The sequence below is a fragment of the Fusarium oxysporum genome, chromosome 1, assembly GCF_000149955.1.
Source record: "Fusarium oxysporum f. sp. lycopersici 4287 chromosome 1, whole genome shotgun sequence".
Taxonomy (NCBI): domain Eukaryota; kingdom Fungi; phylum Ascomycota; class Sordariomycetes; order Hypocreales; family Nectriaceae; genus Fusarium; species Fusarium oxysporum.
Genome location: NC_030986.1, coordinates 475,513 through 488,602, shown reverse-complemented (window position 1 = coordinate 488,602; position 13,090 = coordinate 475,513). Strand labels below are relative to the sequence as shown.

Sequence of the window (13,090 nt, the reverse complement as noted above, 5' to 3'; positions counted from 1 at the left end):
CAGCAGTGCTTTCAGCAACTTCGTGTGCAGGGCGCCAAACAGCCTCAACCTTCTCAGCCCCAGCCAACCCGTCAACCCAGCAAGCACCTACTTCGTTCGCTTCATTTATGCAATCGGATTCAATCAACACCCATTTCGATAGCTTCGGTTGGTAAAGTGCAGCATTATTGGAGAGTGTCAATATCACCTGTCCCCTTCCCCTGGAAATGCCTTCTCGGTGGCGGATTCCTGAGACAGCATCACATTTAAGATAGTGAGTAAGAACACAGTATAATGAGAGTACTGAGCTAACTGGGTTCTGGCTAAGCCAGGTATCGAGTCATAATGTTCGAGTTACAGTCGAATCCCTCCCACACGGGTATTCTGGAAGGAGGGAGCAGGTTCGAATATCACGAAGCTTCATTACGTGGCTACGAAGTCAATAGTTCAATTTATAACCATATTTATTCATTGACCAGCCTTGCTCCATAAACAACAACCGGCATTGATCTGTGTCGTGTTGTGTTCGCTCTCGCAAGTAAACGCTCAAGGTCCACCACACAGAAACATCACCCATGCTGACACTCTAGCACTTTAGCGATATCATCGAGGGGCTTTCTGAACTATATGTGCGCGTTGGGATCTGGAACCAGACTTATATCACCCTTTCAATTGAGCCCTCAATCTCACGATGCATGCGAGAGGACATGACCTTTGACAGCAACTAACTCCTGCACATCAAGACACGACCCTTCCAAAGCAACTTTGCGAAATACACTTTTCCAATTCTTCCATACATAACGCAATCACCCCTCAGCGCCCCATCACTTCAAGAACTCCTCTTTCCCCTGCTCCATCAAAACCTCCCTCACAACCCCCAAAACCCTCTCATGCCCCTCCCTTGCACCAACAAACCCAAAGTTAGCACTAATCTTCCTCCCCGCTGTCAAATCAATCTTCTTCCCATGAACATCCGTAATCTTTCCACCAGTCTCTTCAAACAACAACATGGCACCCGCATGATCCCAAGCTTTAGCGTATCGATCTCGACGCTTGTAAACCCAGACCGCCGTGTTGCCGAGACCCATTGCGAGAACCGCCCAGCGAAGAACCCAAGGCAGGAGGTCGTTTCCTGGATAAGGAGTGTTGAGACGCGAGGCGACGATTTCGTGAATGCCGGACAGAGCGGAGTCGACTGTTGAGCTGGTGACGAGGCTGGTGTCCTGATTGGTGTAAAGAGGGAGTCGTCTTGGTTGATCAGTTCGTAGGGGGCGGATGTAAGCGCCGTGACCTTTGACAGCAAAGAAGATACATCCTTCGTCTTTAGGATCAATGTCTTCGTTCTTGAGAGGTGCCTGGGCGTCAATTGACAAATTCGGCGCACCAACGATCCCAACAGTCTGTTCACCATCCACAAGCAGAGCCATGTTGATAGCATAAAGCTGACCGAGAAGATACGTCTTCGTCCCATCAATTGGATCAAACACCCAAGTTCTCCCAGTGGCAGACGGGCTACTAGCTCCGCACTCATCAATAAGATCACACATCTGCTCCCTGCTCTCGGGCAACTTGCACAGCGAAACTGTATCCTCATCCCCAGCAATTCCCTCCAAAAGCTGCCAGACCCTCTCCATCAACACAGAATTCTGCCTCAAGTCCGAAGCATCCTCCTCCCCAACAACCTTGTCCTCCGGAAACGCATTCTTGATCGTGGCTGTGAGGAGCGCCTGGACCGCAAAATCGGCAACAGTGACAGGACTCAAGTCATCCTTCTCAATTGCGCCTTTATCCTTGTCAGAAACAATCAATTGGCTCAATTGAGCAGCTTTTTTCAAAGCGCCAATAGCTACGGTGAGTTCTTTCGCGTACGGACTGTTCATTTTGAGTTGTGATGAGGAATGATGAGTGTTCTGTGAACAAACAAACCCCGCTTTGAGTAAATAGTGGATAAATGCATACTGACCTCATTCACGCTTGTAAGCTAACTTAGCACTTACTCATCTCATCTCATCTTCATCAACACCAACACCAGATGGATCATTACACATGCCTGAACGATCGCTGAAGCTCAATGCCGCCGCCAACACTTTTCTAGGCGAACCGTTCGAACTCAAACCCCTTGTCAGCGAGATCTTACGCACAAGGTACTGTGTCCCCGGAAGTATCTTTCTTGTCGAGGGCGTTGATCGCATTTCTGTCTCAAGATCGGGAAGATGGCAGGTCATTCGACTTCTTCTCGGTGACGGGGAGGTCTGTATTCAGGCTATATTGGCGCCTGATATGCATCGCTTCGTCACCACGGGGGACATCGCCTTTGGGGCTTATGTTCGGTGTGAGAAGTTCGATGTCAACTGGAAGGACGTTGGTGAGCAGAGCATGGTGATGCTGTTGGTGAGGGATCTGATCACAGTCGGTTGGAACGAAACATATCGAGCACTTCAGAAGGAGGATGAACCTCTACCCCAACAAGTTCCGGCACCAGCACTTCAAGCAAAGTTAGCACCTCAGCCCAAGCCAGCACCAGAACCTGAGCCAGAGGTCAGGCCGGCTCTTGATCAATCCAAACTTCCAAAGGGATCCCCCAAACCAGCCTTCGAGGATTATCTGGAGTTTGACGATGTCGACGAAGCAGCCGCCGAAGAAGCTTTCGAAGCCTTTGAGAGACTTATGAATGCCAATAGACCCAAGACACCTCAGAAGGCACCTCCGCCACCAAAGACTGAGTCTCCACGAAAGTCCGAGACATTTCCGAAGCCGCAGACACCAACAAAGGCACAACTCTGGCGGAAACCACAGACACCGCAAAAGGCAGAACATTCACTGAAACCACGAACACCACAAAAGCAGGAGACATTGCAGAAGCCTGATACACCACAAAAGACTGAGGTATCCCGAAGGCCACCAGGTCCACAAAAGACTGAGATAACACAAGAGACACCAACATCCCACCAAGCAATCGCCCTGCCCCGCGACTGGCACAATCCCCAAACCCCCCTCAAGCTCACCATCCTCCGCCAAATCCCCCACCTGCCCTACGCCCAGAACTGGTCCTGCAACGTCCTCGCCATAGTCTCCCAACTCTCCGCAGTTGAACCCTCGAGTCTTCCGCCCTACCGACAGCGGGTAGCACGCCTCGCAGACCCGTCTACGTCAAAGCAAGTCCACCTCACAGTCTTTTTGGATCCAGAAGCTTTCACTCCCCGTGTTGGAAGTGCTGTGTTGCTTGTGGGTGTGAAGAACCATCGTTTTGATGGCGGGAGTTTGAAGAAGTATGAGAGTGATCGCAAGAATGGACGGTGGTGGTTTGAGAACCCTATTGAGATGGACTGGTGTGATGTTGAGGGGATTAATGATTGGTGGGCGCAAGTGACTGCGGCTACACAGGGTCGACGTTAGTACCGTTAGATCAATTGATCCCGTAACTTTCTTGCGCTATCTCGTTCCGATGTTACCATGTTCACATAACAGTAAGGATATCGCGAATTAAGAAATAGTGGAATAAAGTCTCAATACAAATGCCATACATGATCTCTAACACCAGTAGCAATTATCTAGGGGTCCTGTTCATCCCTTTCCGTTAACGCCAGGATCGCCGTCCTCATCCTCACGATCTTTGATGGCCCTTCGATTGGGAATCCACTCAAAGCTCTGAGGGCAATAGCAAGATAGTCTTTTTAACTTACCCCCAACCTGATCAGCCTAACGCTCAGCAACAACAATAACATAAAGATGATCTAACCTCTATCGATGAACACAAAGAGAAAAGCGAAAACCGCCAACAGTTGTGAAACTCGAGAGATAGCCAGAGGGGCGTTCGTCGAAGGGGCAAACCGAACCAAGCTACTAGACTCGGCAACAGGAGGATACTTCTCAGGAGATTGGACAGGAGTGGCCTCATCTAGTCCATGTCCACTGCTTGGGACCGCCAGCTTTTGAATTGGTAGCGGCCTGGGCTGCACCCTCTCTTGCTTAAGCAGATCCTCGGGCGGTAGTTTTCGAGGAACTCTCGTTCCTCCTGGGACAGACCTGCGGTTGACACCACACGGCAATGATTGGCTGGGGCAGCTCGCCGCTACCATGTTCCCTCCTCAATTCCCGTCGTCCCCGCCTTCATCGTCCCCGCCTTCATCATCCTCCACCGGATCATCCTCATGCTTCAGCTCAATGAACCTGGCATTCTGCCAGAACTGGAACTTCAACGGGAGACTTTCCCGCACCAGTTCCTGAGATGGCAGGGTGTGGTCGAAGAGCGTCCCTGCGTTCGGCGCCTGTTTCTCCGGCTTGTAGAGTGCCACTCCACCCAAACTGGGCACAATGAGAAAGTCGTCATCTTGAAACACCTTTGTTCGTAGTACTTGTCCAGGGTCTGCGTGTCTCATAGGTCTCCATTGGGGCACGGGCGCTGCCGGTCTGTCGAGGGGTCGGAGAGTCTCCAGGTGAGTTTCTGTATAATACTCCGGTTGGTTTTGAGGACCTAGGTCATCATACGTGATGGATGACGCAAGGACGAGATCTCCCTTCCAGAAATGGGCGTCTGCAAGTCTCTTGACGTTACGATGATGTTGCATAGCCCGAGGGCCGTTCCACCGGAGGTCCGGGTCTGCGGAGAGGAATTCGTGGTTGGCGAAGGACTCTGTGAAGAGGTTGAAGGTTATGACATTCCAATCTCCCTTCAAGGTCTTGGGGTCACAGCAGTCGCAGAGCTCGAGCTTCCTCTTCTCGATGCCCTGGAAGCGGTAGGTGGCCAGGGTGTAAGTGCCGTGGTCGTCAGACTTGCGGCTGGAGAAGGTGATGGCCACTCGGGTGACCTCGTTGCAACCCGGCTGGGGGTTTTGCAGCGGGTTGGGGATTGACTTGGTCTTGGTGGCGACAATCTTTCCGTCCTTGAACTTCACCACTTTCAGAGTACAGAGGCTCGGATCTACTGGCGTCAGTCACTGTTGAGAAGCGGGGGATCGTTGAACTTACCACGAGCAGGGTGGGAGAGCGCCCAGACGGCGAAGAAAACATTATCGTGCTGAGGATGTGGTAGGACTTGCGCCAAGCCATAGCAACCTGGCTGGGGGCCAAAGGCATGTCCAATTCCAGACAGGTCTACTTTTTCAAGAGACTCACGCCAGCTGTAGCTAAAGATTTGTCCATTTGTAGTAACAAAGAACATCTTCCTCAAGTCTACATATGCGTGATCGAGACCAGTAGGGAGCGTAAGCTCAACCCAGTCTCTGGTATCCATCTTGGCGACATGGCTAGAGACGTCAGTGATCATATCCCAAGAAATGCTGGCTCGTCACTTACATTTTGTTCAGTCCTGCCTCTAAGTCGAGAAGGATCAGGAATTGATCGCTTATCGCAGCGGCCTGGAATCTCCCGCCTCTCATGGCACTAGCAAGAGGGCTGAATCTCTCCCGATTCGCCTTGCGTATGTCGTCAACGATGATGATCCGCGTCGACAGCTGCCACACCAGCCTTCCCTTGTTGTACAGGAAGGGCCACGGAACACCTTTGGAATGGACTGATGCACTCTGCCGGGAGAAGAAGTGGTTTGTGGACAGATCCCACGGAGTCCACGTTCGGCTATCGTGAGGATGCATCCACTTGAGGTGCTTGTTGAGCTCGAGCGAGAAGAGCTTTTGGGGGTGATCTTTGGGGTTCATGGGCACGAGGCCAGGGAAGAAGTTATGGAGTGCTTGAGCCATCGTCTCCCTTTGCCCAAACTTGGCTTTCCAGCTCTTACTCACAGCGAGGCAAGCACGGTAGTCGTCAAAGTCGAAATACTTCAGTATCTCACACACCATCTCAGGGGGTAGCTTCTCTAGTCCAGCAAGGACGATTGTGGTCTCGGAGATTTTCTTTCTGAGGTAGAGGATGTCAAAGGGTGACAGGCTGGCGAAGAGAGTATCGAGCTCATCCTTCCGGGAGGCTGCGAGCAAGGACTTGTCATTTTCGTTCATGACTGCAAGTCTTAGACGCGTCTATGCGTGTAGACCGATCAGAATTAGTCAGTGGTAAAGAAAAAAGTGAAAATGGACGGGTTTTGCGGAGTTGAGATTTGAGTGTTACCAAGGCAAGTTCCCCTCCTGTAGAGGACTTGACTTGGGCAACATCTGCATATTGCACTGGTCACATGATCCACTTCTCTGGCACTGTCACCTCCTGGCCTTCTTCCTCACAACAAAAGCTCCCAATAATTTCACAATAATTTTCCAACACACACAAAAAATATTTCTTATCCATTCTCCTTCATCCAAACATTCATTACCTCCTTCACAACAAACAATATTTCTTAACACTGCGCACCGCACTTCCCAAATGCACAAGTCTCTTCACTGTGTTGGCTTGATATATCTCGTTGAGATATCGTATGTTTTAACTATCAATCAACAAGGTATGCTTTTCATTGGAATATCCCACAGCTCTTGGGTGACATCGAGAGTTGAACTGACTTTTCATCGCCCAGTCCCTTTCGTACCATGAGCACCGCCTCGCTCAGGCCCAGTGTGACTTTGGCCAGCCAACGCTCACTGCCATAGGTGAGTATGGCTCCTGGGAGTAAGACGGCCGGCCTTGCCCAGGTTCATCGAGACCTCGGCCAGCCAACGCTCACAGTCACAAGTAAGTATGACTCTTGGGAGCAAGAAAGATCGATGCTAACCCCTCATGCAGTACGACCTGGCGTGAGAATTATTTCCACCCGTGGATTTTCAAGGGATGTCGAGAGCGTACCGGACCCAGCAGAGGTTCAACGCGTGAGTGACGCCCCCCGAGCATCTTCGTTGGACTCGACACTGACATTTGACAGATGAGGCGATCCCAAGTTTTCGGACTTTGGTGATACTGCCGAGTGTCTGCTGCGGGGTGAGACCCACGTCGGAGGGTGATAGAGACCGCCTCTGAGGCGGATCCTGTCCTCGCCTCTCCATCGTCGGGTGCTCGCTTGACTACCCCGCAACTCTCCAGGATCAAGACTACTTTGATTCCGAGGAAGCCAGCGTCAAGGCCCTGTCGACAGCCCTCAAGACTATCACAGCTCATGACCCCATTCAAATCGGGGCGATGTTGAGTGCCACCTCCGGAGTATGACCCACGCAGAGGGTGATAGAGACCGCCTCTAAAGCGGATCTCGCTCCTCCCCTCATGCTGGGTGCCCTGCTATTTCCCCGTTCACCTGCTGTATTTTGCACTGCATTTGCGAAACACAACAACCTTCGGATTCTCGATCAACGCGCTGGCATCATCTCACCGGCTCTCGACCTTCCCCCCACTAGGGATGATCCTCTGTCCCCTGCTCCATGGGTGAAGCATGAACAACAGTCGAATGACAACACCCTGGGCTTCATCGTATGCCGCAGTTGGTGCCAGAGCTTCTGCTCCGCATCAAGTCTCCGCCCTCTCTCAGGGCAGGTACCGTCCCCACGTATGGGTGATGTGAACATCCATCCCTCGTAATGAGGTGACAAGCGGTATGTGATAGTTACTAAGGCATGTTTGCAGGAGCTAATCTTGAGGCTCCAATAGGCCTTGCTAGGGCGCGCTACTCGGATGAACCAGTGGACCTTTTTCAATAAGAAAATCGAGGCTTTGAAGCATCAGGCAGCATCAGGCAGCGCCCCGGCGACTCTTGTCAAGGAGACTACATCTGGTAAACCTTATGCTCCCCCTTTGGTCGCGATAATCTAGTCGACTAATCAACCCTTCAATCCAGGTCGCAATCGGGGCCCCAAGCCCAAGAAGGCTAGTTCCGACGACGAACCGGCCGCCCCGATTATGGCAAGCCAGGAGTACCAGCCACAGCAAGTACTCACTGGCAAGTTCATGCCCATGAATGAGGTCGTTCAAACCGTTGCGGCTCTACCGTCCAGCATGGATGCCAATGGAGAGGTCTAGGACCTGGTTTCATTTCTATCTTGAGCGCGAGGTATGGATGAGACGCTTGAGTGCCATCCATTTTCAGGGCTAGTGCATTCGGCTGGTAATGGTGAAAAGCGGTACGTCGAAAACACTGAGAGGCATCTTCGTGGAAGCTAACCTGACACCAAACAGGCCCTACCAGGGCGCGCTCCCAAACCCACGCCCGATGAAGACGAAGTCTACGAGACCATGTCTCTGTGTCAGCTTCTTGGGGATGTTGAGGCCAATGTCCATCCCTCATAGCGAGGTGAAAAGTGGTAAGTCGAGAACACTGAGAGGCATATTCGTGGAAGCTGACTTGGCATCCTAACAGGCCTGTCCGTGGCTTCACCTACATGGACGTGCCCCAACATCCTCATCCACAGTCCCATGAACCTATTCAGATGTATCCGGGCCCCTCTCACCATCAGTGTGTTGGCCCAGGGCCATACTTCTCGCTCCGTCGTGACAGCGTACTGGGGTTGCCTGTGTAGATGTATCTTGGTCCCTCACCTTCAGGGTATTGGCCCAGGACCATCCCAGGTTCAGTATCCCGCCCCAGGGCACGCTACCATGTCCACGTCCGACGACGAAGAGGTCTACGAGACCCCCCATTTATCTGTGCCAGCTTCCTGAGTATGTTAACGCCAATACTCATCCCTCATATTGAGGTGAACAGCGGTATGTCGATAACACAGAGAGGCATGTTCAGGAGCTAACTTTGAACCCCAATAGGCCCTGCCCGGGCGCGCTTGATCAGGAACGGCGAGTGGGCCCGTGGTCAGCGTAAAGTCAGCCAAGCAGAAGAGAAAGGCCGGCGGAGCGGACTGAACATCGAATCGAACGCGGTATCGATGTCATGGAGGCTGCACGTCGCTCTGTGTATGGTGCAAACCATCTTCCCGCCCTCATTCTTGGGGGCGGTGACATTCCGCGCGGAGTTCAGCCCTCCCAATTTTTGGGGGTGCAGGAGGTCGGCGAGATGTGTTATTTGCAGTTGGGACCTGTGGCTGAGAGCTTATAATCACCAATGCTCGGCTTGACAACCTCAAGGAGCTCACCGATGCTCTGGCAGTCCGCGGTCAAGCGACTGCTTTCAATCTTCTTGAACTGGCCAAGCAGGCGACATTCCTTTGCCAGGATCCTGGTCAACTTCATTGCCGAAGCTTAGCGAGGCCATTGTCAAGGATGAGGAAATGGAAGGCGGCGTCAAGGATGAAGAAACGGAGGATGGAGCTATTGAAGGATGAGGAAATGGATGCCGAGTGCTCCAAACGCAAACTCGACAAGCGGTTGCCGCGTACGGCCATTTCCATATCGATATATGTTGACAACAACTGGATCTGTGTGTGAAGAGGGTGTCCGGTGGTCGGCGAGAACAGGCGGCCTGTAGCTAAACAAGAAGCATTCATTTACACTCAACTCTTATCTTCCTTACTCTCGTCCATTGACCCCAACATGTTTTGCAAGGTACATTCCATCCTCAGTCTACACACTTCCTTCTTCCGGGTGTGACAACGCCTATCGTTTCATTTCATTCTAATTCTGCAGCAGCGACACTTCCGGTGTGTTTCCTATGTCATCAGGTATGTTTCAACTAACATGTAGTGTCCGCAGTACTCCAGTATCATCCACTTCACTCCACTGTTTTAGCGCGCTCTACATCCATAAACACGACAGCAGCTTCGGAAACAGATTTGCGTCGAGCTGGAAGCATGCAAGACGCTTCTGCATACCGTCGGCCACGTTTGAGCCACGTCTCCCGGCGACCATCCTTACTTCATCGTTGATTGAACGGAGACGACGCGAACCTCCAATTGCAGTGCCGCCAGTCAACAAAGGGATACCCGGCTTGATCTCAACACCGGAGCCGATGTCCTGATTCTTGTGTGAATGGACGGGGCTTGAGAGCACTATTGCAAAGGTATGCGTCTCACAAGTTCATGATGTACAGCATCTAATGGTTCCATGCAGGACTTGTTTATCATCACCTTCAAACATGAGCGGCGGATCTACCTCATATCTCATTCCCTACAACACCTCTCCAACGCAAAAGACCCGATGTAGGCAATTGATCCCCTGCCATGTTCACAAAGTGCGGTCCTTCCTCTCAGGGAAGCGTCACAGAACACATGAGCCTTCTCGCAATAATATGTGCCGCGAGACCGTCCTGCCACGGCTGAAGAAGCCCGGCGGAGTGCCTAAATCTCCAATAACGGCCATCCCAACCCAACCTTGAAGAGTACCCGATGCCTCGCAAGCACTTCAGCATTTCATATCCCCTCACTGTACCGGCGCGTTCACTACCCACTCACCGGGCGACAAGCAACAGTTGAGCAGCGAAACAAGGAACAAAGATCCCGCACCAACACCGATCGCAAATAAGACCGCAGGGAGGATTCAAAGCCATCAACGGTGGTGACTACCGGAAGCCTGCCGCTCTCAGAGGTCCGCCGCCCCAAGATCACTACCTTTTTCCCCCGCCAGCGCCCCTGCTTTCCGATCATGGAATATTGAGGGAGCTTGTTTCATCTTTTTTGATTCAGGATACGACACACCATTTCGAAAACCTGATACCTCTCCTCTGGTGCTGAAGAGCTGGCCACATTTGATGATCATGCGGTCGTTACTGACAATGTTGGTCGCCTTCAGTCATGTCATGTCAAGCTCCCATCGTTAGAAGAATCCTCCGGGTTACACGTGGAAAGGAGGGATGATGGAAGATCTGAAGCGACCATGATGTTCAGCTGTTCCTGGGTGTCGTTCAGGTGTTCTTCTTCATCAGACGGACGACCAATTTAATTTCGCTCACCTTAGTCGTTGCTGTAAAGACACAAGACATACACGTCTCAGCTATGCCTTGCCCTTAACAGTCCGCCCCGTTGTTGTTCGTAACTGTCTAGGGTAGTCTGTCTGTATCAAACTGCACGGCCGAGACATGTGTTCCAAATTTACTGGCCGTGAATCAGCTGTGATTTAGTGTATGATATTTCTTACTCCATGTCTGACCCGGTGAAACACATGAATCACTTTTCAACGAGCCAAAAGTCAAGCCAGTTTGATGAAACCCGTGATCAAGTCTATCAAGATTGATAAGATTGATAACGGTCTGCCTCTGACTGATCCGGAATTTTGTCCGACCTCGGCACAAAATTGTGGGGTAAGATTCGAAGCATGACCCATGACGTGGGATCGCGATGGACCAGTCCCAACTGACGTGATTCACATTCACCAACTCTATCTATTTCAACCATGAAACTTCCCTAAACCCTCCCTCCTCAAACATCCTTCAACCGCATCATTATGTCGTCTCCCACCCCCGACGACACGCGCCTCGATGCCGACCAAATCTCCACCCACAGCTCCTACGCCTCATCCTCCGACTCATCCTCCCGCGCGCGACGAAACAAAGAGAAACAAGCCCTCCGCTTCATCGCCTTCATCGCAGCAAACATCATAGCCCTCGCCTGCGGCTCCATCGTCGTATTCTCCCTCTACGCGCCTCTTCTCCAATCTCGATTACACTACACCCAATTCCAGGTCAACGCCGTCGCTATCGCCGGCTCTGTCGCGCTGTACCTTCCTATTTCGCTCATCGGGTATATCTGCGATCGCGTTGGGCTAAAACCGCTTGCGCTGGCGGGAGGAATCCTCTTTGGCAGCGGATATGGCATCGCAGCGGGCGTTTATCGAAAATTGGATCTGGAGTTTCGCAGCCATCCGGGATATCGTGTCAATGGAGATTGGTCCGTTCCGTTTTTGATGTTTGCGTTTGTGTGCATCGGAATCGCGACGTGCTCGCTTTACATGGCTTCTGTGTCGGCTTGCGCCAAGAATTTTGGAAAAGGTCGTTATCGAGGATTGGCGCTCGCTACGCCCATTACTTGTTTTGGATTGAGTCCCATGTGGCTGAGTCAAGCGGGAACTCGTCTGTTCACTGAGACGCGACCAGACGGGTCCAAGGGCGACTTGGACGTATTCCGCTTCTTCCTCTTCCTCGCCATTCTGACCTTTTCCATGGGTATGCTGGGCACGTTCACATTACGTGTCGTGGATGAAGACGAGCTTATCGACGAGGCCATTGAGGAGCTGGAGCAGAGCGGATTACTTGATGGGAGCTCTCTACTCGGCAGGTCCGAGAGGAGTTACGGTGCGACTGGTGATGAGACGGAGGGCTCAGCACTACTTGATCCGTCGAAAGACGATGCAAAGTGGAAGAAGAACTGGGTCCTCAACGCTGAAACGCGTTCGTTCCTGTCTGATCGCACCATGTGGCCATTTGCTCTGGCGTTTCTTCTGATCGTTGGACCAGGCGAGGCTTTTATCAACAATTTGGGTACAATCATCGGTACACTTACACCGCCTGAGATGGAAGGCCTAAGCCATCGCACTTCAGCGGCGACACATGTGTCCATCTTTGGCGTCACCAATACTGCTTCTCGTATCTTCATCGGAACTCTAACAGATCTTCTGGCACCATATCCCCAGACACAGCATGTTCAAGCACCGCATGCCCGTTCTGCAGTGAGCAACCGCTTCTCCATCTCCCGCGTCGCCTTCATGGCATTCTTCGCAACACTCCTCTCAATCGGTCTATTAATCCTCGCATCCGGCCTTGTCCAAAACCACGCTGAACGATTCTGGCTCGTCTCAGGTCTTGTGGGCGCAGGCTACGGCGCAATCTTCAGTCTCACGCCCTTGATCGTCACAATCATCTGGGGCGTAGAGAACTTTGCTACGAATTTCGGCATCATCGGTATGCTTCCCGCAGCAGGGTCTACGTTCTGGGGACTCGTCTACTCAGCGACGTATCAGAACGGCGCGAACAACTCAAAGTCTGCACCTGGGAGTGAAGAACGTGGTGATTTATTCTGCTATGGTGAACAGTGCTATGCTCCGACTTATTGGGCTGAGACTGTTACTGTGTGGGTTGCTGTTGGGTTATTGATCTGGGCCTGGAAAGGTAGAGGTGGATGGTCGCAGCGTGGAATTGTGATTTAGCATGTTATTATCTCGGCATCTCATCGTCTTGGCGTTTTGGATAGACAGCATACGTGGGTCGGTCTAGTTCATCTCATAGCAGCATATTTCTGATATCATTGAATACATAGCGTTCCTTAGTCTGCCGTTGTTCCGTTCGTCAGAGCTCCCTGCATGCATGCAGCTTACCCCGGATTTCAGATCAAACTCCACCACTATCATTTGACTAGGGTACAGGTTTCCC

General features: G+C 51.8%; 7 protein-coding genes across 7 annotated transcripts; 4 read left to right on the top strand and 3 right to left on the bottom strand.

Annotated features, from left to right (window-relative positions):
- Positions 1 to 437: 437 nt before the first annotated feature.
- FOXG_10995 (uncharacterized protein) lies at positions 438 to 1,876 on the bottom strand. Its single transcript, XM_018390463.1, has one exon. The coding sequence runs from the start codon at positions 1,857 to 1,859 to the stop codon at positions 804 to 806; it is 1,056 nt and encodes a 351-aa protein (XP_018248935.1). The 5' UTR covers positions 1,860 to 1,876; the 3' UTR covers positions 438 to 803.
- Positions 1,877 to 1,980: 104 nt separating this feature from the next.
- FOXG_10994 (uncharacterized protein) lies at positions 1,981 to 3,462 on the top strand. The gene has a single exon (XM_018390462.1). The coding sequence runs from the start codon at positions 2,026 to 2,028 to the stop codon at positions 3,373 to 3,375; it is 1,350 nt and encodes a 449-aa protein (XP_018248934.1). The 5' UTR covers positions 1,981 to 2,025; the 3' UTR covers positions 3,376 to 3,462.
- An 81-nt stretch (positions 3,463 to 3,543) lies between these two features.
- FOXG_20423 (uncharacterized protein) lies at positions 3,544 to 4,058 on the bottom strand (the record flags this gene model as incomplete). The annotated part of the gene is made up of 2 exons (XM_018400709.1): positions 3,544 to 3,627; positions 3,816 to 4,058. 2 exons carry the CDS (start codon positions 4,056 to 4,058, stop codon positions 3,544 to 3,546), a joined length of 327 nt encoding a protein of 108 aa, XP_018248933.1.
- A 9-nt stretch (positions 4,059 to 4,067) lies between these two features.
- FOXG_10993 (uncharacterized protein) lies at positions 4,068 to 5,930 on the bottom strand (the record flags this gene model as incomplete). Its single annotated transcript, XM_018390461.1, has 3 exons — positions 4,068 to 4,900; positions 4,948 to 5,225; positions 5,275 to 5,930. The coding sequence occupies 3 exons, from the start codon at positions 5,928 to 5,930 to the stop codon at positions 4,068 to 4,070; spliced, it is 1,767 nt and encodes a 588-aa protein (XP_018248932.1).
- Positions 5,931 to 6,515: 585 nt separating this feature from the next.
- FOXG_10992 (uncharacterized protein) lies at positions 6,516 to 7,863 on the top strand (the record flags this gene model as incomplete). The annotated part of the gene is made up of 5 exons (XM_018390460.1): positions 6,516 to 6,591; positions 6,643 to 6,725; positions 7,069 to 7,317; positions 7,495 to 7,618; positions 7,682 to 7,863. 5 exons carry the CDS (start codon positions 6,516 to 6,518, stop codon positions 7,861 to 7,863), a joined length of 714 nt encoding a protein of 237 aa, XP_018248931.1.
- Positions 7,864 to 7,896: 33 nt separating this feature from the next.
- Positions 7,897 to 8,502, top strand: FOXG_20422 (uncharacterized protein; the record flags this gene model as incomplete). The annotated part of the gene is made up of 3 exons (XM_018400708.1): positions 7,897 to 7,964; positions 8,020 to 8,144; positions 8,201 to 8,502. The coding sequence occupies 3 exons, from the start codon at positions 7,897 to 7,899 to the stop codon at positions 8,500 to 8,502; spliced, it is 495 nt and encodes a 164-aa protein (XP_018248930.1).
- A 2,557-nt stretch (positions 8,503 to 11,059) lies between these two features.
- On the top strand, positions 11,060 to 13,059 carry FOXG_10991 (transporter MCH1). Its single transcript, XM_018390459.1, has one exon. The coding sequence runs from the start codon at positions 11,170 to 11,172 to the stop codon at positions 12,865 to 12,867; it is 1,698 nt and encodes a 565-aa protein (XP_018248929.1). The 5' UTR covers positions 11,060 to 11,169; the 3' UTR covers positions 12,868 to 13,059.
- The last annotated feature ends 31 nt before the right edge of the window (positions 13,060 to 13,090 follow it).

Coding starts and splice junctions, on each gene's coding strand:
- FOXG_10991 (XM_018390459.1), top strand. CDS start 11,170: ATGTCGTCTCCCACCCCCGACGACACGCGCCTCGATGCCGACCAAATC.
- FOXG_10994 (XM_018390462.1), top strand. CDS start 2,026: ATGCCTGAACGATCGCTGAAGCTCAATGCCGCCGCCAACACTTTTCTA.
- FOXG_10995 (XM_018390463.1), bottom strand. CDS start 1,859: ATGAACAGTCCGTACGCGAAAGAACTCACCGTAGCTATTGGCGCTTTG.